This window comes from Lepisma saccharinum, chromosome 8, assembly GCF_977018435.1.
Source record: "Lepisma saccharinum chromosome 8, izLepSacc3.1, whole genome shotgun sequence".
Taxonomy (NCBI): Eukaryota; Metazoa; Arthropoda; class Insecta; order Zygentoma; family Lepismatidae; genus Lepisma; species Lepisma saccharinum.
In genome coordinates this window covers 30,634,248-30,658,387 of record NC_139236.1, presented here as the reverse complement: position 1 = coordinate 30,658,387, position 24,140 = coordinate 30,634,248, and the positions used below count along the sequence as shown (strand labels likewise).

Sequence of the window (24,140 nt, the reverse complement as noted above, 5' to 3'; positions counted from 1 at the left end):
GGTGCATAACAGATACAAAAGTAGAAACTGCATTCGATAAGCCATAGGGCATTTTTAGGAATTCATATTGACGACCTTTGTAGGAAAAGGCTGTATATTTTCTACACTCTGCTCTTAGGGGAATCTGCAAGTAACCTGAGGCCAGATCCAAACTAGTGAAGTATCGTGATCCTCGGAATCGTTGTAAAGATTCGTCAATTGGTGGAACGGAGCTCTTAGGGACCACCATGATTGCATTGAGTTGACGAAAATCCAGACAAGGCCGTACACTACCGTCAGGCTTGTCGACCACTAATAATGGGTTCAGATACGGAGACACAGATGGTTGGATGATATTCCAAGCTTTCCAGAGATCTAATTCCTTTTCCAAAGCTTTTCTTTTGGAAAGCGGTACAGGGTATGGGTGGCGGTAAACTGGTTCAGAACTTTTCAATACGATCTCGCATTCAGCATTTTCCATGGTTCCTGGTTTCTCTGAGAATGCCTCTAAATACTGCAACAGCACACTGAATAACTCATGTTTCTGGGAATCGAGCAAAATATTTATCGTCTCGACCTTCTCTCTGAGGTCAGTGGGTTTATACATCCAATCCACTTCTTCATCTTGGATTCTTTGGATATACCGCACTATATCAATATTTAAAGGATTCCCCTCTCTCTGCTCAGAAGTTTTCCCGAACGACAACGTTACCATATTTTTCCTGAAGTTGATTTCAGCCTCGTGCTGTTTCAAGAAAGGCATTCCTAACAGAAGATCAGTTCCAAATCCTTTTAAGATGAAAACCTCAGTACTGAAATTTAAAACTCCAATTTCTAACTCCACACGCCTGCTTCCACATACATGCTTCTTATGACTTCCAGAGAAATCTACTAATCGAACCTCTGGAACTTTCTGGATCTGTATGCCAGGTATCTTATCTACTAACTTAGTCCAGATTGAATAATTAAGGATCGAGCATTCACTTCCAGTATCAATCACACAGCTTACTGTAAAGTCCATTAATTTAGCTTGCACCACTAGAGATCTGTATCTAATTTTGGATTCCCTTGCAGACTTCAATTCCTTTTGTAAAATGGTCTCTTCAGTTTCTGTTAGCTGGAAATTTACTAGTAACTCTTGGACATCTTTATCTATTAATTTGGGCCGCTCCATCGAAGTCCCTTGCCTAAACAGGAACGAAGCATTTAGACAAGGTCCTAGTGTGTCTGGCTAGACTGGGACCTTTGATTTTGATGAAACTCCCGCGCTGTTTCTACGGCCTCCTCCTGCTCCGATGTAATGTTTTGTCTAGGAGATGGAGGTCCGCGAATCTCATTCAGCTCACCCGAAAATTGTCGTCTCGGAGGACTAGGGCTACTTCTACCCTCACGGATCCTTCTTGGGTCAGGAGATCTACGTCTTTGGTTTTGGTAAGGTCGGAAAGAGTTTCTTCTAAAATCACGCCTGCCTCCTCTTTCATTAGTGAAACGTTGAGAGCGCTGATAATTGCCGTCTGACTTCGTTTCTATGTTCCGGACTTTATAGTTCCTTGAGGGATTCTGTTCTTTTCCCTTCGGTTCATCTTTGTTCCTCCATGCATCTGCCTCATCATAGATTTCAAAATCCTTCAGGAAATGAGTTAGGTCATCTACCGTTCTAGGCGCATGTGCTAAACAAAGGTTTCGCATTCTATAAGGAAGTTGTCCGATGATCAAATTAAGAACTTCTCCCTCATTAAAGTTATCACTCAAGTTTCTATAGGCCGCATAAACGCTCCAGGCAAAGCTCTCCATACTTTCGTGGACAAGTCTGGAATATCTCCTGTTCCTCACAGCTGTTAGCTGCCGTTGTCTAGCCTTCTCAGAAGCGAATTCTTCTTTGAACCTGGCGCAAAAGTCAGCATAATTCACGAAACTATCAATATTTCCTGCAAGCCAGTGTTCAGCTTTATCAGTGAAGACTCTAGGAAGCAACTCCAGCCTATAATGCTCGGGTACCTGCATAAGTTCAAAGCTGACGTTGAGCTCCCGAAGATATTTTTCAGCTGACTGAGCCTCAATGTCGCCTTTAAATTTTGGAATGTGGGCGATATCCGCCATTCTAGGCATCTTAAAATCTGGTCTTCTTCTAGGTGGCGATCCATCTGAAGTATCATCGTATCGAGGCCTCTTTCTTCCGTCAGCCTTCATTCTGTTGGCAGCGAATAGAGGTTTCTCAGCTAACCTGGGCGGCTCATAAGGAGTAGCATCCGGATTCAGATCTCTATCCGGAGTAAAAGGGCTGGAATGAACATCTGGAGTGGGTTCTGGCTGAACATTCAATCTTTGGAACTGAACCTGAAGTTCGCTTACCCTCTGAAGAAATGTTCCTGTCTGATCTTGCATTTCTCTTCGCAGAGATACTTCAAGCTTCCTTGTCTCTACCCTAAGAGAATTCACCTTCTCTTCAGCTGCCTGCTCTACGTCCTTCCGCAGAGTTGCGGTCATTGACTCCATCACTTCCTTCTGTTCCTGCACGACTTTCTCGATGGATTCGGTCTTCTCTCCCAAATTTTGGACAGCTTTCTCAATGGACTCCACTGTAATCTCTACTTGTCCGCGCCACTGAGATAATGGTTCCAGTTTTTCCTGAAGTACCCCTTTTAATCTTTCCTCAACCTTTACTATATCTTGCTGAGAAGTAATTTGAATACTTTCTACTCCGGCCTTAAGACCTTCTATGTCAGTCCTCTGCTGGGCAAAAAGGGCTTGCAGTTCATTCCTACGCTTCTCTTCTTCTTCCTCTTTTTCTCTTCGTCTTCTGGCTTCTTCTTCCTCTTTTTCTTTCTTTCTTATTTCCTCTAGGCTCTCAATTAAAGCTCGGAGAGTTTCAAAGTCTCTTTCCCTTTTCTCCTCAATTTCTCTTCTTTCTAGCTCTCTCTTCTCTTCAATTTCTCATTTCCCTAGCTCCCTTTTCTCTTCAATCTCTCGTTTCTCAAGCTCCCTTTTCTCTTCAATCTCTCGTTTCTCAAGCTCCCTTTTCTCTTCATGAAACTCTATTAGGGATCTAAGTTCTATCAGTTCCTTTTTTCTTAGCTTTTCAGCCTGAACTGCCTCTCTTTTGCGCAATTTATCTTCCTCCTGTTTCTCTTTCTTTCTGCGCTCTTCGTCTTCCAAGTCTCTATTTCTCTCGGCGTATTTCTTCTTCAAGTCTCTCCTTCTTTCTGTCTTCCCTATCTTTCGTCAGCCATTCGAATAACCAATGGTCTGATGGAGGATTGGTCAGCGGACTTGATTCTTGTGTTGCAGTCTCCGCTACCTGAGTCTGCGCAGCAGATTCGCACGTCTGACATTTAACTCCTACAGCAGGGAAGGTAGCCACATCTTTTCCATCACAGTTCCAGTGAATTTGGCGCAGGCACTGGCAACACTGGAAATATGCTACCTCTTCTCCCAGTTCTTCACAGCAACCAAATCCAGACTCTGAATCCATGGTCTTCCTCCCTCTACTTCTCAGGTTCATACCAGTAAATTCTTGGTCCATGTTTAATACAGTCCACACTTTCACTTTCACTGGACAGTCCTTTTAATGCACGGTTCGGTTGACTTCACTTAATTGCACAGTTCTGTCGGGCCCCACGTTATGGCGCCAAAAACTTTTGCAACGTCCCACCACAATCTAAACACTTCAATTAGGAGGACGGCAAAAGTCTACCCATAAATGCTAACTTCTTACCAGTCGTTGAACACAGATTCTATATATCTCAGGGCTTGCTGGGTAAAACGTGAACAACAGCTTTATATATATATATATGTTTATTATAAACTTATCGTAAGAAAGTCTGTTAGCACACTAGTCTTTAACCTTTATCACTTAAGTGCATTTACATTTACCATACACGTGCATTCACCACTTCTGGATTCAAAAGGGGGGAAGGGACCATTCAATTTATTCCTCGCAGTGAGGCGCCAGGGGGAGTATAGGGACCTAATTTTATTTAGGGCGCTGTTCGCTGCTGACGTCACGGACTCCCCTGTAAGAGAAAGTAGTATGTGCACGGTACCCCCAACCACAGCTAGGAACTGGCCGTAGCCAGCCGGCACCTCCGACAAGCGGGCGCTGGGTAAAGGATTTAAGGATGCCGCGACACCCCCGGCGTTAGCTAGGAATCGGCAAGCCGACCGGTGTCTCCTGTACAAGGGCGGCAGGTTAGGAAGGAGGTCTAGGTGCTCCTAGTCAAGCCAGGCAGGTAGAACCTGGCACCTAGACCGGGTAGTTAGGTTGCTGCTAGGCTCTTCTTCTTCTTTCTTCCTCCTTCCTTCCTTCTGGGATGGCTGCTAGGCTTCTGGCTGGATGGCCGGTTTTTCCCAAGATGTTTGCCAGTTGACATCCGGGAGCCAACTCCGCTCCGGCCTCGCTGCGCTGGGTTTTATAGTCGCGGTGGCGCATGGGTGGTGAAAATTTTAACTACAAGTGCACGTTGCTAACTCATTTTTTTACATATTGCAAACTTCGTACTGAGGAATATCAAGGTTTTGACATTGAGAAATTACTAGTGGGAAAATCACTAGATGCACGTGACAATATAAACTAAAACTGTGTGCATTCAGACAATACAATTAATAATGAGCCTCGCAGGACTCTGCTATTCTAAACAACACGTTGAACAATGTAAATGACAATAATTGATAACATTAAAAAGAATATAGCGACCATGCAGGGTCTAATAATGAGTGAAGCTCGTAAACATAGAGGTGGAACCGTTAACGTTTTCAGAATACATTTAAACTAAAAGCGTACGCCTCGCAGGGACATTCCGCTTAACTCTTTCATCCGACTAAAAAGAATATAGCGACCACGCAAGGTCTAATAATAATTAAATGGCGACCAAGCAGGGTCGTTACAAGTTTCCTTCATATATTCTTACACAGAACAGAATGTTCTGAAAGTCGCAAAGCGCTTAATTTTTTTGATCGTCAATAACATGAAAACTGTTCTTTTAACATCATAAAGATCCATCCACTGGGGTGTTTTTTAAACCATTTTCCCTTACTTGAGTATCACTGTCATTTATATAACACCATTAAGCCTTGTTTCCATGATATAAAAAACTCAATATGCTGATCAAAGCAGTAATTTATTTTATTATAAAACATAAACTAAACATAACGTTTTAACCTTCTAGCAAGGTCTTCTTCAGACTCTGCACCAAGTACAAATGTAACAAGGTACAAAAACAGGATGATATATATACACAAACATTACTCCCCTCCATACTATTAGAAAGTTGTTCTGGAACATTCTAGCAGGTGGCTTTCCCTTGTCAACTGTACTTTCACCCAAAAGGCTAAACATATTTACTTCCATCTAGAATGTGGTTGGACTCATTATATCACGCTCTATTTCCTTCATTCTTCTTCCTTCTTCTCTCCTCTTTCTCTCTTGTCCTTTCCACTCTTTCTTTAACACTCTTTCTCCTAAGGAGGCCAAGGAAATAGAGAAGAAAGGTGAAGAAGACACAATGAACTGGAATGGGGGACTGAAGTTAAACAAAGAATGGAATAAGGTGTTAGAAAGAGTGGAAAGGACAAGAGAGAAAGAGGATCCTCTCTCTCTCCTCTTCTTTGGCCAGATCGATCACTGGAGGTGTCGTTGAAGGAGGATTCCTGCTATCTTTCCGGAAAAAGGTGGAGGTATCAGGAGCAACAGCTGGTCAGCTCTTTCCTATAGATTTTGCATAATCTGAAAAACAGTAGATTACGGTATATTATTCCTGTATATAAATACTTCCAATTCCAAGAAAAAGTGAAAGAAAAAAAAATAAGGTACTGCTAAAGGATGGCCTACATGAGAAGTGTCCAGTTTTGGTTGTAATGAGCTAAGAATTCGTCCACCTGGCTATAACCCTGATGTAGAAAATTATGCAGCTCATCTCCCAAAGTGACGAAATAATCCCGCTGTTGCTGTTCCAAGCTCTCCTGTTCTTCCAAGAAATTAAGAGTAATAAACTAAGAGTAAATTGTTTTGGTTTGAACATTGAACTGATGTTCAAGAAACGTTTTACACAGATTTTTTGCTCTGCTCCATCATATGTTCCTGAAAATATAATTGCATGATTGTGATTACAGTCTGTGCGGAATACATGAGTGACAGCGAATTTCTCATAAAGGATATATAGATATGAGAAAAGAAAGTGACACTTTTTTTTCCCCCCATTTCATTTTCAGATGTCATGTCGTCTACCGCTGAATTTCGATCTTTTATATGGAGATCTGAAAGAGGAGAAGGTTCAGGAGAATGCCGGAATATGTAGAACAGGATACGAGTGCAAGAAGTAGAAAAACATAGCTTGTTATGTGAATTTTTGTGAAGAAAATGGCCTAGCAGAAAATGTGATTCACAATATGGAGGTGACATGCTGCGATATAAAAGTGAAAGTAGACATTTTAGTCAAAAATGTGGAACAAAATAAGAATGTAAAATAAGCATAGTATGTACCTTCAGGGTCGCCATTAGGGAACGCGAGGATAAAGCGAAATTAAAATTATCAGAATGAAAGACCAAATTTTTAGTTTTGAAAGGAAAATTTAGCCAACATCGGAACCCACTAATAAGAATCAATTTCAAATCAATAAAAAGAGTATTGCCTTTTAATCAAGGGGTCCTGGGTTCGATACCCGGTGGAGGCACATGGTGGTTTGGATCCCACATTAAACTGATGGTCCAGTCCCAATTAGCCTTACTGTGCATAAAGTGGACTTACAACACCAACTCAATCAATCAATCAATAAGAAGGGTAAAGGAGATTAAATTTTTTGGGGTGATGCTGTAAGAGGGTTTATTTTTCAAAAGCCTCATTGATAACATAACCTCAAAAGGGGAAGCTCTCATGAATAAAATAGCTAAGGTAGCATCCAACAGATGCTTCATCCATCAGTTAAAAGAAATGTCTAGTGTCCATTTACCTTTCAATCATCATTGCACAAAATAATGTACGTTCGTAAGCTAAAATCTTCTTACAGAAAAGTAATTCTCAGAATTACTGCTGTTTTTTAAAACAACCTCATCAGAAGCAATGTTTGTTATAATGGGAATTGTGCCAATCAATTATGAAATTAAGCTGAGGGCATTGATTTATCACTTCAAAAATGGGAATGAGAAGTAGATATCTGAGCAAATGGGAGGATTCCTCCCCACCACCCAGGAGATTAAGGCAAGGATCCATCAACACTGGCAACGAGAATGGGAATGGGTTTAGATTGTGGCATGCCTTTAAATGAATTGCATGTTCCGAATATTGATTCTCTTGTGTTGTCTTGTTGATTCTTTGAAAAATGGGCTTTAGCAAACAAATTGTTTGTACTGAATCTACATGAGCCTTGCACCTACCAAAAATGTATTTTGGTTGACTTTATTTTTATTTGTGCATATTATATATGTGCGCATATATTATTTGCCAAAGTACTATGTCACAAACCTTTCCGAATGTGCTGGGCATGTCTGATAATAATTTGCCTTTTAGTATACTGACAGGTAGTCCAAACATGATTTTTTCTCTAAGTTGAGTGTCTGTTTCATCTGTTGTAAACTCACATGTTATTGAAACAACTTTCAAATGATTTCTGTATGTTGTAGCTGACTCACCTTGCTCTTGTTTAATTTGCATAAAGACAGATCTTTGAATCCATTTGTTAACTTCTGGAGCGTATATTTTCCTCAGTGTATTAAGGAGTTCCAAGGTGCAACATTGTGGATCCTTTGGACCTAATCTTTGTGCCAGTTCTTGATATGGTAAACTACTGATAACATAAATGAGAGTAAACACTCGTTTCTTCTCTTGTATATAATTGGCTTTAACAAAAGCCTTGAATCTTTTGATATACCAATTCATATCCTGGCTTGGGTCATAAGCCTCAAAAGCAGGTACAGTATAAAATTTACGAGTATGTATTTTTCCATACTTAATTCTGGGCCTCCCCGATGGTGCCGTGGTTGCATCTTCACCTTGTAATCAAGGGGTCCCAGGTTCAATACCCAGTCGAGGCACATAGTGGTTCAGATCCCATTTTAAACTGTAGGTCCAGTCCCAATTAGCCTTACTGTGCATAAAGTGGACTTAAAACACCAACTCAATAAACCATACTTAATTCTACTTACAGTACTGATTATCTTCTTTAATCCTCGTCGCCATTTTTGTTATGTCTTAATCTTCATTACATAAACATAAAAACACATTTCAAGAGTGGAACTTCATAAATAATATATTTTAACTGTAAAGGTGGATTTACATCTTAAACACTTAAATACATACATAAACAAGGTGCATGATAGTTGCTATGCACAGACTAATGCACTTGACCATAGCTGCCAGTATATAACAGTATATATAAATGAGAAATCCAATGTGGTTATAACCAAGGTTATTAGAAGTATAGAGATTGGGTAAGAGGTGAATTTATCCATGAAACAAATTCCAAATCTTTGCGCTAGTGTTGCACTATGCAGATAGGAAACCATGCCAGGAACTGAACACACGAAATGGAGTACACAATGAGCATTTCCTGATGTAAGATGCTTTCTTCTCTATATTATCAATAAATGGGCCTTCGAAATACTACAGGCCTGAATCTGCCATGCTAAAAAGGCTGGTGAGGTCAAAAGAGTGATCCTATATTTTGGGGAAATACATACGAGGTTTGGCTAGAAAAAAACCGGACTGATGCTATGAAATCTTTTATTCGGCATTTTGTACAACAGGAACTTTATCTCCTTCAAAGTACTCCCCTGCACGATCTGTACACCGCTCCATACGAATTTTCCATTGCTGGAAGCAGTGTTGCCAGTTATTTTCGGAGATCATGTTCATTACATCCGTCGCTTTTCTTTGCACAGCTTCTACTGTCTCAAATCTGGTTCCTTTAGGGCGGACTTCACTCTGGGGAATAAAAAGAAGTCACAGGGAGCAAGGTCCGGCGAATACGGCGGATGTTCTAACACTGGGATGCCATATTTAGCCAAAAATGTCTTCACTGACAGGGCCGTATGGACAGGAGCATTGTCTTGATGCAGAATCCATGACTTCCGTTGCCACAAATCAGGTCGTCATCTTCTTACTCGCTCACGAAGGGTTTTCAGCACATTAATGCAATAATGTTGGTTTACAGTTTGACCCTCGGGTACCCAATGAACGTACACAATGCCTCGAGTTTTCGAAAAAGACAATCATCATGGCTTTGAATTTGGACTTGCTCATGCGAGCTTTCTGGTGACGTGGCGAATTCGGGGTCTTCCAATGCATTGATTGGCGCTTTGTGGCAGGGTCATACGTGAAAAACCACGATTCATCACAGGTTATCACGCTCTCTAAGAATGTAGGGTCTGTTTCAATGTCAGGTTCCTTGGCACGAGTTTTGAACACACTTTAATCATGTTCAAATTCTCGTGTAAAATTTGTCAAACACTTTCTTTGTCTATTCCTGTGATTTCAGCAACTGCTCTAATGGTCAATCGACGATCTTTTCGAATCACATCACTCACTTTTTGAATGTTTGTTTCCGTTTTCGACGTGCATGGTCGTCCTGAACGTGGGTTGTCTTGGATTATTTCCTGTCCTTCTTTAAACCGTTTAAACCACTCAAACACTTGTGTGCGTGATAAACACTCATCCCCGTACACAGATTTTAACATGTCGTACGCTTCTGTTGCGGATTTCCCCAGTTTGTAAAGGAACTTTATATTGACACGCTGTTCCATTTTAATACTCATCATTTTTCCGACGGAGCACAGACGCATGTTCCGCTTTGTCCAAGTGCCACAGCGAAACTGAGAGGCCTGCACCCAGGGCAATTAGTCATTCTGTAGGCAGGGTATGGTAGTATAGAATCATGCATTGCTCAACCTTCGCACATTCGTTGTTTGCCAATAGCAACATCAATCTGGTTTTTTTCTAGCCAAACCTCGTATATATTTGAATGAGCAAGTAATTCGAAAAACAGGTCATGTAAATTTATTTATTTCATAGAATGATTAATAATTATAATCGCAAATTAAAAATTATTATATCCTGATCAATTACAAGTAGATTATGGTAAACATTATATCAAATAAATATAATGTCCAACAATGAAGTTTTAAGACTTCATTAAATTTGAATAGCCTATTTCACAAATATATTGTGTATAATTTTGAACCTTTTTACTCAATATAAACAATGCATATTATTTTATCCCTTTGTAGAATGTCCCTATCAAGAACAACAAAATATTTTTCATTATCGTGATGTTGTTAATGAACTATTTAATTTTTTTTTTACCTCAAAGCAGTATTTAAGGTGTATGGAAATTTAAGAAAGAAAATCTGTAGACAAGGTATTAAAGTGAAAATTTACTGTTTAAAGAATAGTGATTCATACCTTTGCACAATCAGTCATTGCATTTCATGTAACCTATTTGCTTTATTTTCATTAATGCTCTGCATGGAAGAGTAACAAAGTGAGACATTTTGTACTAACCTTTTCAAAATGTAACAAGTGGTTTGGATCCGACTTTAAATTGTAGTTCCAATCCCGATTAGCCCATATGTGCATAAAGTGGACTTGAAACAACAGAAAATATAAAAATCCTTAATGGATTAATTACTACTTTCGAATTCAAAATGTTGTCCAAGTTTAGATTACAGTGTGATTATATTTTCCTTATACATACATCTATTTTACCTGACATAATTTCGGCACACATCTATGTCAATTGGAAGTAAATTATCATTGTTGGGAATTAATGAAACACTGGCCGATATTCTTAAAACTTATGCCTTGTACTGAAAAACAACTTGCATCAAGAGAATTGCATTTTCAAAGTTTGCAAGCTTATTTAAAATGAAGTCCAATCTTTCTCTTTCCCAATCCTCCTGTACGTCAAATTTTCAAAAATTATCTTAAATATGGAACTCGAACACGTAAATTTTTATTACATAGCAATTAACTATGTATGAATGCTGAGAATTTTTCAGGGATTTAGATAAAGATTCAAATGTTTGATACAGTTTTAACTAATTTGAAAAATAATGATAGATTATGCAGAACTGTAAAGTTTGGATTTAACGTTTATCAATGTTATTTACGTATTTTCAAATGTTCTTGGAGGTGAAGTCAACATTCTGAATTAATAAGAAAAAGGATGATTAGGTCAGAAAACTAAATATTACACTTTTACAATGTGCTGTGTTAAATGTTGATTATGTTGGACCGGTCGTGCGACGTCACAGAAGCTGGTGTGAGGCTCGTAATATTTCGGAAACACATTTACAGTTTTTGACTTCAGATGATTTGAATACACTGACGGGTACATATTATACATAACATGAAATAAAAACTAATTTCCAGATGTTAAAAACGAGCAATAAGATTTTTTTGTTTCAATATTTTATAAATTTTATAATATAAACACAAAATGTAATATTCTACATTTAATTTGTGAAGTTTAGTAAATCACTTTATAAATTTCATGTTTGTCGCGGACTAATCGCCTGTTACTTGTCCATAGTCTTTCTAACTTACAGTTGCAGTTTAACTGTTTGATGACTCTAGCGACTTACACATTATCTTTTCCACAGCCTACAGTACTCATTCTAATATAGACATTGTTCTTGTTCTAGTGTTTAATATCTGTATATTGCAACACTGTCATTCTGTCACTTCACCTGACTTCACATTGAAGTGATACATCCATTTAGCCAGTTACACATCATCGCACGCAAAAACTTCAGCCGTTACCATGGATATGGACCCGGGCTTGTTATAACCATGCCTTACATTTATTATTAATTAATTAATCAAATAAAACTAATACGTTATTTAGGCTTTTTTTGTATTTTATGTCTTGTCTTATATTCCGATTAGTTTGTCTATTTTGCTTCCAAATGGTAATATTTAATAATGAAAGTGTATTCTTAACCATAACCATACATGTATTATTAATTAATAGGTTTTTATAATTAGCAAATAGTTAACCACCATGGTCAGAGGTGCCAACTTAAGATAAATTTTGAGGGGCAAGGTAATTTTTTGGGGGGGCAAGGTTGGCATAAACAATATTTTATATGTATAAATATATATCAAATGTGACCCTCTTCGTGAATTATGGGGAGGCAGAAAGTGCCTTGCCCCCCAAAGTCAGTGCACATGACCATGGCACTTGTACATTTTTTATCCTCCAGTTTGCATATTACTATCCACGTTTATTTTATGTATTTTGTTTTATATTTATTATATATCTAATAATTACAATATTTTCACAATTAGTATGCTATCATAACTCAGCATGCTGTATTATTAATTAATGTTAAATTATGCAGCTGCGATTTCATTCTGAGATCTCTTAGCAGCCTTAATTTGCACGAACATTGAACCTTGTACGGCCATTGTTGCTAGCATAGAATGCAATGTCAGCTTCATGCCAAAAACCAAGATGACACAGAATGCTGACGCCTGTACCTTATTGGGCATATGCCCTCAACACCTAACCTGGGATAACAGCGAGATAAATAAAAAACTAAAATCTTCTTCCAGGAAGGGCTTATTTGGAATTGATACCCACTAAATTACTAAACTAGCTCAGTATTCAGTATGGATTTAACTTCTTTTCTAAAGAGCACATTCTTGCCACACTCTACAATAAAACCTGATCTGGAAACCAGATCATGAACTACCGTCCATGCAGACTAATTCAAGCCAACACACAACGTGATTCACATTAATGTCACCCCAATCTAAACCCTCACTCCCTCCTCCTCAAACCTATAACAGTTCTGGATACCAGAATGGTTGTCCCTTGTATACCTAACATTCCTTACTAGCAAATAGATAACTAAAACTAACTAAAAACTAACTCAAATTACTCTACACTACTAATAAGTTTACTTTATTACCAATCATACCAATACTCAGTAAATAAACAAACAATTGCAAAATCTGTTCCGGTGACCAGAATGGACCAACACAATAATATAAACTCAAAATCATGAAATGTATGCATAGAATCTCCATCTATTTTCTTTTCTTAGTATATTTGTATTTATTATAAAAATTGAAAATATTGACGAAAAGAAGTAAATTAAAAAAAGTTTCAATTCAGAAAACTGACGTCTTGGTTTATTTTAAGGTACCAGGACACTACCTCAAATGTATGTAGGTAGAGGCGGGCTTAATTCGGGGGTTCCTCCCTTTCTGTTATTATCTTTCTTAGTTTTACCAAATATTAATTTATATAAATGAAGATTTTTATGAAATGTATACATATTTTCAGGATTACAGATATATGCCAGAGCCTAACCTGCCTCCTCTTCACCTTTGTGACAGGGAAGATGGTAGCAGCATGAAGGATGTTGTAAATATTGCTCCCCTTAGAAACCAGATACCAGAGCTTCCTGAAGAGACAAGGCAACAACTTATCAGTCAATATGATATCAGCCTAGTGAATGCTGTGATGTTAGTGGTATGTAAGAGTATGAAAGAAAGTTTCTGTGTCATGTATGGCGTAGAAGCTTTTTTATTGTAATTTTTGAAGATTGAATTTTGTCTGCTCTTCTGAAGAATAGCTCTTTCCACAAAATTACCACCATTTGGCGATATCCAGTTAAAATTTCTTACTCTGGGAAAGTAGTTAAAACATACACTATATAGCCAAAAGTCACTGGACACCCAAGTGAACATGGTGGTAGTGTCATGGTCTGGGCTCGGACCATTAGTTTTGAACATGAACAGTGGTGTTTATGAGGACAGTTTAGACAATAACATGCTGCCCACTTGTGGCAACAATTTGGAATGAGTTCTTTTCTCTATCAGCATGACAATGCCCCTGTCCATAAAGCAGGGTCCATTGCATCGTGGTTTGAGGACAAACAGGTGGATGTGCTGAGCTGGCCCACTCAAAATCCCAAGTGGAACTCCATAGAACATCTTGGGTGGGTGGGTGGGGGGGGGGGTCGGTTGCTGCCCTGAAGAGTGACTTTTGGCTATGTATAAATTATTCAAATTGTTGCTAAACTAACCTAACTGTTTGAAATGAAGTGAGTTGATTAATGTAAGTGGAGAAAATCACATGACAAAGCAAACTTAAGTCACATGATGATGATGTAGAATATTACTATATGAATTACTGACTACCATGCTAAAGGTCCCGGGTTCGATCCCCGGCCGGTTCAAATCCGGGAACTCTTCTAACGATGGAAGCGGCCCCGGCGCCCACCCAGCGTCGAATAACATGGGTACCTGGGGGAAACCCTGGGGGGTAAAGGCGGTCAGGGGCGTGATGCTGATCACATCACCCCCACTCACGACCGGATCAAGAAAGTGTGGGGCGTTACCCCCACACCCCCTATACGCCTTCATGGCGTGGTGCTATGCACAGGGGAGCACTTTACCTTTACCTTTTACATTAAATATAGTTTATTTTAATTCATAGAGAGAAGGGGAGGCAACAATGAGAGAGGGAGAGATATAGAAATCGAGTGATAGATGATCTGTGCAATATGGGGTAATTTATTACAATAAGTACTAACCTATGATAGCTAATCAATATGATAATATTGTTTAATATACATAAATAAGCGGCATGCATTGCTGCGAATGTCCTTGTTGCTTCCACTGTGCTGAATGACAGACTGATGGCATGGATCACAAGGGAGAAGGGAGGAGGAGCTTTCTGTTTGTCAGAGGCATCAGGAAACTGCACATGTGAGAGACACGTGAGTTCTCTGAAGGAAGTTCTGATAGGATGAAAACATGTCAAGCATCATCATGTTGTTTCCATGCAAGAGGGAAATAGAAAATCTGGGAATCTAAAATTGGGGGTCCACTGTACACACTTATTCGCAGACAAAATGAGGTTTCCTTTAGTTTTTATTTATTTCCTTTGTATTTTTCAGAATCAAGATGTTCTCCTTCAGCACTTTGTAAATATTATGAAAAAGAGTGACCGTAGTCCAAAATTGGCCTGTAACTTTCTCACAAATGAATTGCTAGAACTGGTGAATGAAAACAAGATTCTGCTAGAGGAATGGTATGTAGCAATAACCTTAATTCTTATGCTGCAATTATGTAGAATTTGTGTACATGTTTGAAGAAGGCTCTAAACTTTTAATTTGTACTGTTCAAAATGAAAGATTTTCCGCAGTTGTTCAGAACATGAACAACATGTACGTAATTGCAACACGAAAGTACATGCGTTAAAAAGATGCCAATAGCTTACATTTGCCATGTTACAGAATAAAAACAGCACAGCGGTTCCTTCAGTGAACATTTTCAGTTGCTACTGATTGGCCAGATGAAAAGTTACACGCTTGACCAGAAAGTAAAATTTATATATCAAATGTATTCTTTAAATGTAATGTATTTAAGAATCAAACTTTTAGATTTGTTAATTTACTACTTTATGACATAAATAACCTGTATTATACTGTAGCTTGTTCCTCAAAATTGATACAATTACAGTATTTTAATAATTATATGACATGGTATCTACGAGGGCCATTTTTCTTGTAGTGGCAACATGTATGAGAAAGAGACATGAAGAAGATACATACGTGGAATCATTTACAATCCTTCAATGTAATCTCCTGCTGCTACGTAAACACGTTTCCAAACATCTGCAAGTCGTTGGATGCCATTGATAGCTCCCGTTCGTGCCAGTGTGTGTGTGTGCATATACCGCCCTGTGGTCGAAATGATGCTCGGGATGTCTGGAAAGTGTTTCCCCCTCAGCGGTTCCTTCGTCTTGGGAAACAAATCAAAGTCGCAGGGACTCATGTCAGGAGAATAAGGTGGGTGCTCCAACACCTCCAACCCCATTGTGTTACCTTCCATGTGCAACCTGAAATTTGATGAATATTCGCTGTTCTTCACGCGTGAACATTGTTTGGTGCAGTTTTATACACACACTTCACTTTAACTCTTCTAACTACCACACAACAGTACTATTCAGAACCAAACACCTAGACATGATCCATAGTACAAGACTATACAAGACCCGATCGTATTTTGTCCCAGCGACAACTGACAAGCGTATACCAACAGTTTTGCCACTACAAGAAAAATGGCCTCATAAATCTGATTTGAAAGTAATTCTGTTATACATATTCTTTTTTCTTCACCTTGACATACCCATAACTCAGGTTCAACTGTATAACGTATTCGCGTTAAAGCAAATGCTGTTGGCATTAATTATTAAAAAACAATTACAATTGTGTATAAGTCAGGGCTGAGCTGATACCACTGATGATACTCTTATCAATTCTCACTGATACTGATACTTGAAAATTGTTACAAATTACTTCAGAAGTTTTATAAATTATAATACATGAGTTTTCCATTGGTATTCTACCACAGCAACCTACCAGAACTCATTTTATGGTGATATATGTTAAAAAAATTTTATTTCATGTAATCAAAAATCATTTAATCAGAAAATCAATTTCTCCACACAATGCTGTTGTAAAAGGAATTTAAATTATGCATTTTCATAATTTTTTAGAATGTTTGTACTGTGAAATGTCACATAACATTTTTGCAGACTCCACGAGACACCCAGACTCAGAAAAGTCAGTTGTACAATCATCACTCTTTCCCCTTGAAGTTAATTTCTAATACTGTAAATTGTTGATAAATAATAATAAATTTAATCATTATAGCACATATATTCTCAGAGGGGAGGAAATTTCCTGACTTCTCTCTTTCTTCCTTTAATTCGAACACTGAATTGTTGTTTTTAAGTACACTTTATGCATAGAAAGGCTAATCAGGACTGGACCTACAGTGTCATGTGCATCCACCAGGTCTTGAACTCATGACCTCTCAATTACAAGGTGACGACGTTACCACTATGCCATCAGGGAGGCCCTATTTGAACACTGACTACTTATATCATGACATAGCCCTAATAGCTTGCTGACATTCCACGATATGTGTAATTAGTCCCAATTCACATGAACAGTTGAGTAGTATTAAGAGTGAATGTAGTTCTTTTCCTATTCTATAAATATATTTTTCTAGCACTATTACTTCTGATGATGTGGGAGAAATTATAGACCTTGTGCAGTCGAAGACAATTTCATTGACTGTGACCAAGAAAGTACTGGATGAAAAGTTGAATGGCAATATTTGCACACCAAAGGAAGTAAGTAATTTTCATTTAAATTCCTAATAGTTTTTTGGGTATACAACACAATCAGAAACACTAATCTTTACTTACACAACATTTGAAGTTTTGGGTGAACTTTGAAATAATATAATACAACCATTTTATTGTTATGATTTATGTAACATGACTCCATCATTTGCTGGGTAATGTAGTTAGGTACCAGTTTTGAAGATCAGTTGTCATATTTATCCTGACTTGGGCTGGCTTCTTATGCGTCTTCTGTCCTCCATTTCAACTGATCATAGTTCATCCTTAGTATCATGGTTAACATCTAGAAAATACAGGTTAACCTAAAAGAAATAGACACTTTCAAAGTTTTACAGAAACAAGAGTTTTAATAATAGGGCTGAAATACTTACATGGTTTGAAGAGTACGTCCTGAATTTTACATTGGTAAGTTACAAGTGTTCTATGTGTGATCCTTTTGTAACACAGATATCAATGCGATAGTCCAGTTCTTCTCTCCCAGGACTTTTTCCTTTGCACAGACAGCCAGTTTCCTTAAATTTCTTGCTCCAATCGTAGATTGACTGTCTTATTGGTGGTTGTTCTGTACAATAGTAACAGAATTTGTTCTTGCAAATTCAGTCACGCAGAAAGCCTTCTCCACCTGGCTAGCGGCCATACTGCTCGACTTACGTCAAGGGTGGTCACGTGATGCTGACGTAACGAAGACAAACGAAAAGCGGAGGTCCTAAACTTGAAGACTTTTTTATACAACAGTACTAAATGCTTTCTGATATAACAAACAAATTTCAATTCATAAAGCATTTAAACCGTCCATTTCTTTTAGGCTAACCCTGTATTACATGGTTAAAACTTCAGTAGCCAAACTCCCAATGAAACATGCGAAGCAAAGAAACCAGAACTCACGTACTGTCTGCATCATTTTGGTATGGATTATATGTCCACTGGGATGACCATTACCAAGAGGGCAACATTGAAATTAAATATTAATTTTGGCTGTTCCACAAATGATAGCAACATTATGATCACCATATTTCCACATAAAAAAGCTTTAATTTTAAAAAAAATGACAGGGTTACAGAAAGTTACACACTTTTCGACTTACACTAAAAACACAAGAAAAAATACATTTTTGCAAGCATTTTTTTGTGTAAGTAATGAACAGACAATTTGCTTAATAATAATAATAACCTACCTACCTACCTACCGACTCCCACATGCCTCAGCAGAGGTGGGTGATCGTCCAACTAGTGGTCAGCACAACGAACCCCCAGTTGTTATTGTAGGTTTCCATAACTGTGTTACGCTACTCATTTGTAGCTCTCCAGTTTCCTCATGATGGTGAATGGCCACTAGTCGAAATCTCAGGACAAAAGTTGTAATGCTTTCCCCAGGAGACTTGAAGCAACGCACATCCTCTAGCCTTAGACTGCATGGCCACAGTGCTAGATTTTCAATTTGCTTACCTGTTTTAAATGTGGTAAATATTAGGTATTTTCATATTATTTGAAGTCCAAAAATTATAAGATAGATTAACATGAAGACTTCAGCAACAACCACTAAGCTTATAGTTACAGTTGTAACATGGAAGTTAATAAATTTAGCAAATTTCATGCACATTATAATTCAAAGAAATTAATTTCCATAGGAACACATTGCCATCCCATTATGAAAGTTTGCACACACATAGTCAATTGATGTCTTTGAAACATATTTTTTATTCGAAAAAATGAAAATGGGAGTTTTTCAGATGTTCAAAAAAGACTTTTGGAGTTTTTGAAAATTGCAAAATTTGAATGCCAGAGGCATGTTGCACTTCAAATTAAAACTCATAAAAACAGAACAGAATGATGCCAATTTGAGCTCTCTATGTCAAATAGAATTTGATTTACAGCTGTTTAAGGATTTGAAAACGTCAAAATGTTGCAATTGTTAAGCCAAAAAATCTGGAATTTTACAGTTTATGTCAACTTTACGGGTACTAACACTGTACCAAAAATTATCAATTTCTGAGATGTGAAGGTTCAGACCATTGGTTCGTATGACATGAAATGACTGAATAACATATCAAAATGTTTTTCTGGATCTATTCTTTCCATTCATGTATGATACAACACAATTTTGTTTTGTTAATTGTTGTCAGAACATCAGAAGTTACCCCTTGTAATTCATTTCCGATGCTAAACCATATGTTGATAGGTGAAAAGAGTTTTTTGGGGCTCAGTCAGGTTATTTCGTCTGCTGGTGATGTCACCACTGATATGGTCCATTAATGTATTCATTAACTTAGCTCAAAGCAGTGACGTGCACTGAGGAGTGGCTAGTCTAGCAGAGATAGATCAATCAATCTCTCATCTCTAATTATTTCCAAATCACAATATTTAATGTCTTGTTGAAGCCACAGTTCACATACAACATCTTTTTTCATGTGCTTCTCGTCCATCGGTGAGATCAGCGGAAAGACTGGAAGGACCTACTCCAGCTGGCTTTTCCTCCGCTTCACCAGTTCCATGTTGAAACGTCCACCAAAGGGGAAAGCGGTGATAATTTCTGCCTCTACCTCCCTTGCCCCTCGCCCCCTGCTGAAATGGTTGAAAGGTCCTGGTTTATGGTATCTCGGTCGATTTCCTATAGGAACAGATAGGGTATTGGTTTTCCCTTGACCTCTGTTTTTGAAATGGGAACGTATTATGTGTACACAAAAATACTTGGAAATGTTATGCTTTCTTTTATTTTTTTTTCCAAATATGGAAGATATAATGATTAAATAACAAATATTTGTTCACGCTCTCTCTCGCTCTCGTGTTAGTAGTGTTTTGTTTTAAATATACTAATCTCTTGGCTTCCAAAAAAAAAAAATGGGTAAGCTAAATGGTCATAAATACGGATGTATTTATTTGGGTAAGAGAACGTGCGTTCTTATTGTTGTTGTTGGTTTGGTTTATTTTACTTCACTTTTCAGCCACATTTGGTTATAGCTGAAAAGAGGATGAGTGATGATATGACAAAACTGATGAAGGGACCTCACAATGGACATCCATGTCGAGGCCAGTATTCAAACCCATGACGAGTGCAAATTCTTGTTCCTATGTGCTGTACTCTGCAGTGAATAATGAAATAATTTGGAATGAAAAATGTATCCCAGAACTTAAGGAGCCAAATGAATATTATTGAAGAAACTACAGAAAAGTGTATTTTGTTACCAGTTTATCCACCTTTAATATATTGAATTTTTGCCACCTCTCATCATTTTTTTTTCTAGCTATGTAGATTTAATTGCGATAATAAGTAGCTAGTGAGCTTATGGAAGTTATGAGGGGCAATCATGAACAGAGAACTCTGGACTCTTGATTTTGCAGTGCCCTGCAGATTCACTGGGAAAAAATTATTTGTATTTTTTCAACGTTGCTCTTCCGTCACTTTACCTAATTTCTGCCATGATGAACATAGATTCAATAAAACAGGTGAAGGGTGGATACAAGAGAAACACTCATGCACAGGCCAGGGCTTGAACCCAGATCCTTGAGTAACGACATTGTGAGATGTATCATCTTGGCGATTAACGAAATGTTAAGTAACATAAATCATTGATTGATTGTTTGATTTGTTTTATTTTACTTCTCTTTTCTGCCACTTTTGGCTAATTGCGAAGATGATACGATAAAATTGATGAAGGAACACACACAAAGAACACCCATCCATGGCCAGATTGGGATACGAACCCGGGATTTCTGGCTTAGTAGTCAAGTCAAATCTTTTTTGATTTCCAAGGGGGGAGGCGGGGGAGTTACATGTACTTTTTTTTAGTAGTTATTCCTCAATTGGCAATCTTTTCCCATCTTGGACGTTCTTTTTTTTTTTTTAGGAATACTGTCCTCCATCAATCACCCTTGAGCATGCCACTGATTGCTACCCCAAGTGTCGACATCACCGCACGTCACTGGCTCAAAGTTTTATTACATAGTGCCACAATTTACCCCTATTTGTTGTTGAAATCCGAATAAAAAAATATTGACCTATCATAATACTGAAAACAAAAAAAAAATCAGTCATCTTGTTACGGTACCTCTAAATATGTTTTCACCTTGAAAAATAAGTTATTATTATATGTATTAGTATACTTTACTATTAATTACTGTATATGCTTGACATTTACAAACATATTCTCTTTCCAGATTGTGGAAATGAACAACTGGTCCCAGATATCTAGTGATGACAAGCTGATGAAGATATGTAATGAAGTGTTAGAAAACAATCCTAAACTTGTAAGTTCATTTTTTTGCTTATTGGATATTAATATATTGTACAGGAAAAAATGGCCCATTATGTCGTGTATTGTTTGTAGAATATTTATTTATTAGAATAATTGCATTCTCCCACATCTACTGTTAGGTGAATAGCCTGAATAGGATGTGTAGTAGGGAAGCAGAGTAGGGGAAGCCTTTTTGGGAAGGGAGGGAAGAGAAAAAGAGAAACCTTTTTCCTTTCCATCGGCATGTAGATAGCGATTGGCTACTTGACTGAAAATATTGTAAATGGTAAAACGATTAATCCTACCAACTCTCTTGCTTTTATCAAAACCCAGTTATTCGAGACTTAGCTACTGGACTGTGAGACACTATGAGACATGCTTTCTTAGCACTAACCTCCATTTGGGTACACATTTTATAGTGCATATTTCAGGGTAAAAACTTTGAAAGGTACTAGAAAAATTACATCTTTGGAAGATTATTTTTTAAATTACCCAAAACCACTGACATTAGCGAAAAATCAAATAGAATCTATTTTGTAGCTGATCTAATGAGGATCAGGAGCAAAAAAAGATTATTTGCTTAAGACCATTAAGAGATATACACAGTCTGACAATTAAGTAGTGAGACTGATTTTATATTGTCCCATGTGTGCATTCTATCTGTGAAGTAACGTGTTTGTGATGTAGTGTGGTCCATAATCCACAACCTGGCAACACCTCATGAACTTGCGATGAGGGCCTCCCCCATGGTGCAGTGGTAGCGTCATTGCCTTGTAATCAAGGGGTCCCGGGTTCGATACCTGGTGGAGGCACAAGTGGTTCGGATCCCACTTTAAACTGTAGGTCCAGTCTCGATTAGCCTTACTGTGCATAAAGTGGACTTCAAACACCAACTCAAACCAAACCAATGAACTTGCGATGGGCATGCTGGGAATTATGCCACCATGTTGTGAAAGAGGTGCAAGGGTGTCATCACGTAATAGCCATGGAGCAGCGAGTGAACATCAAGTTTCATGAAATACATTCTGAAAACTGCTTGCGAGAGTAAACATTTCTTGAATTCTTTTGTTGTGGAGGACAAAACAGCATTTTCACTACAGTTCTTGTACAAACTGACAAATTGCAGGATAGAAGTTGCTAAATTTACCAAGAGGAAAGAAAATGCAGCTCGAAAAATCAAAGGTGAAGACTATGTTGTGGTTTTAACCAGCAACAGCAAAGGCATTATTCATAATGCATTTGTTCCAGAGGATGAAACTGTAAATTGGCTGTTGCTATCGCTCCGAGCTCAGTTTCCTGAGGCAGGCAGTTGATTCCTGCTCCACAGTGCCAGGGAGCAGTGTTTGTCTGGGTATTCCTGGTCCAAAAACAATTGAATATGTTGAATCTTCCTCTCTACTCTTCAGATTTATCCCCCTGTGATTATTTTCTGTTCACGAAAGTGAAGCTGCTGCTGAAATTATGCACTTTTGATGAACACAGGTCCTTCCAACAGGTTGTGACGTCCAATCTTCAAGTCATACCACATGAAGACTTGCAGATGTTGTATCGATCGTTGGCCAACCGTGCCAATTGCTGTATTGATGCAGGAGGGATGTACTTTGAGTAATAAACAGACAATGTTCAGTTATTTTGTTTCCTTTTCACATAAAATCATTCCCATTACTTAATTGTCGGACTGTGTAGGTCAGGAACTAGCGAAACTGAGGTGTGATGTATTATGAAAGAACTCTTAAACAATAGTGATCATTGTGGATGGGTGGAGTTTTGCATTGTTACGTTTTTTCATCACAATTAGCCTAAAATGAAAATACAATACCCATAACAATAAATATCAAAGGACCAAGAAAATGTAAAAGTAATGTCACATTTATTAGGATTATGAATCGGTTACTACTCTCTTTTTCCATCTAACATAACAAATATTCTTGACTTTGCAAGAAATCAAACAGTGTGAAGATATACACTTATAGGAACATGTACAATTTTTCTTACATTGCAATATTAAGAAAAAACACATAATACTGTTCCATTTTTCTTTCAGGTGAAACAGTACAAAGAAGGAAAGAAAAAGGTTTTTAATGCACTGTTGGGACAAGTGTCAAAAGCAACTGAGAAAAAGGCTGATATGGCTAAGGTGTCAGACATTATGAAAGAACTCTTAAACAAATAGTGATTATTGTTTGTAAATATTGTTATTCTTGCAATAAGGTAAGGACCATTGTGAGAAAATTTTGTTACCAAATATTTTACAGTGTTGTAAGTAAATCATTTCACCTTACCTAAGTATTTATGCAATACATTTTTTGTACAGCAGATTGTAGTGTTTTTCTGTTTTCAAAGATGTACAAGGGTTGGGAGGAGTAAGTCATGGCAACCCCGTAATAATTTGACAATCGAAGGATGTATTAAAAATGTGTTGTATACAACTGAAAGAGTATCCATTATGGATATTTTGTTGGTAGGAATCATGAAAGAAAACCCAAGCAACCCTGTGACATACACATGTATTAATGTACAAGTTACAAAAACCTGTCTGACCCTGTGTCATACACATGTGCACATGTTACAGAAACTTGTCTGATTATGACAAACCTTCGAAATAATCTCCCGCATTGTCCACAGCATGCTGCCATTGATGTGGAAGACGTCACAATCTGCTGCACCATCATTATCGCCGTCCAGTGCTTCCGGAATTTCATAGTCTTCTTCCTGGAGATGTTTCGCAACATTATGGATAACCATACAGCACACAATTACTGAGGGTATT

General features: G+C 37.9%; 1 protein-coding gene across 1 annotated transcript in view; it reads left to right on the top strand.

Moving 5' to 3' along the window:
* Positions 1–23,688, top strand: part of GatB (glutamyl-tRNA(Gln) amidotransferase subunit B, mitochondrial) — a 47,091-nt gene extending 23,403 nt beyond the window's left edge. The window contains exons 7-11 of the mRNA XM_083126390.1: positions 13,261–13,449; positions 14,882–15,015; positions 17,004–17,127; positions 21,294–21,383; positions 23,415–23,688. Coding sequence (XP_082982516.1) covers positions 13,261–13,449; positions 14,882–15,015; positions 17,004–17,127; positions 21,294–21,383; positions 23,415–23,543 — 666 coding nt within the window. The 3' untranslated portion in view covers positions 23,544–23,688. The remainder of the gene's footprint in view (positions 1–13,260; positions 13,450–14,881; positions 15,016–17,003; positions 17,128–21,293; positions 21,384–23,414) is intronic.
* The last annotated feature ends 452 nt before the right edge of the window (positions 23,689–24,140 follow it).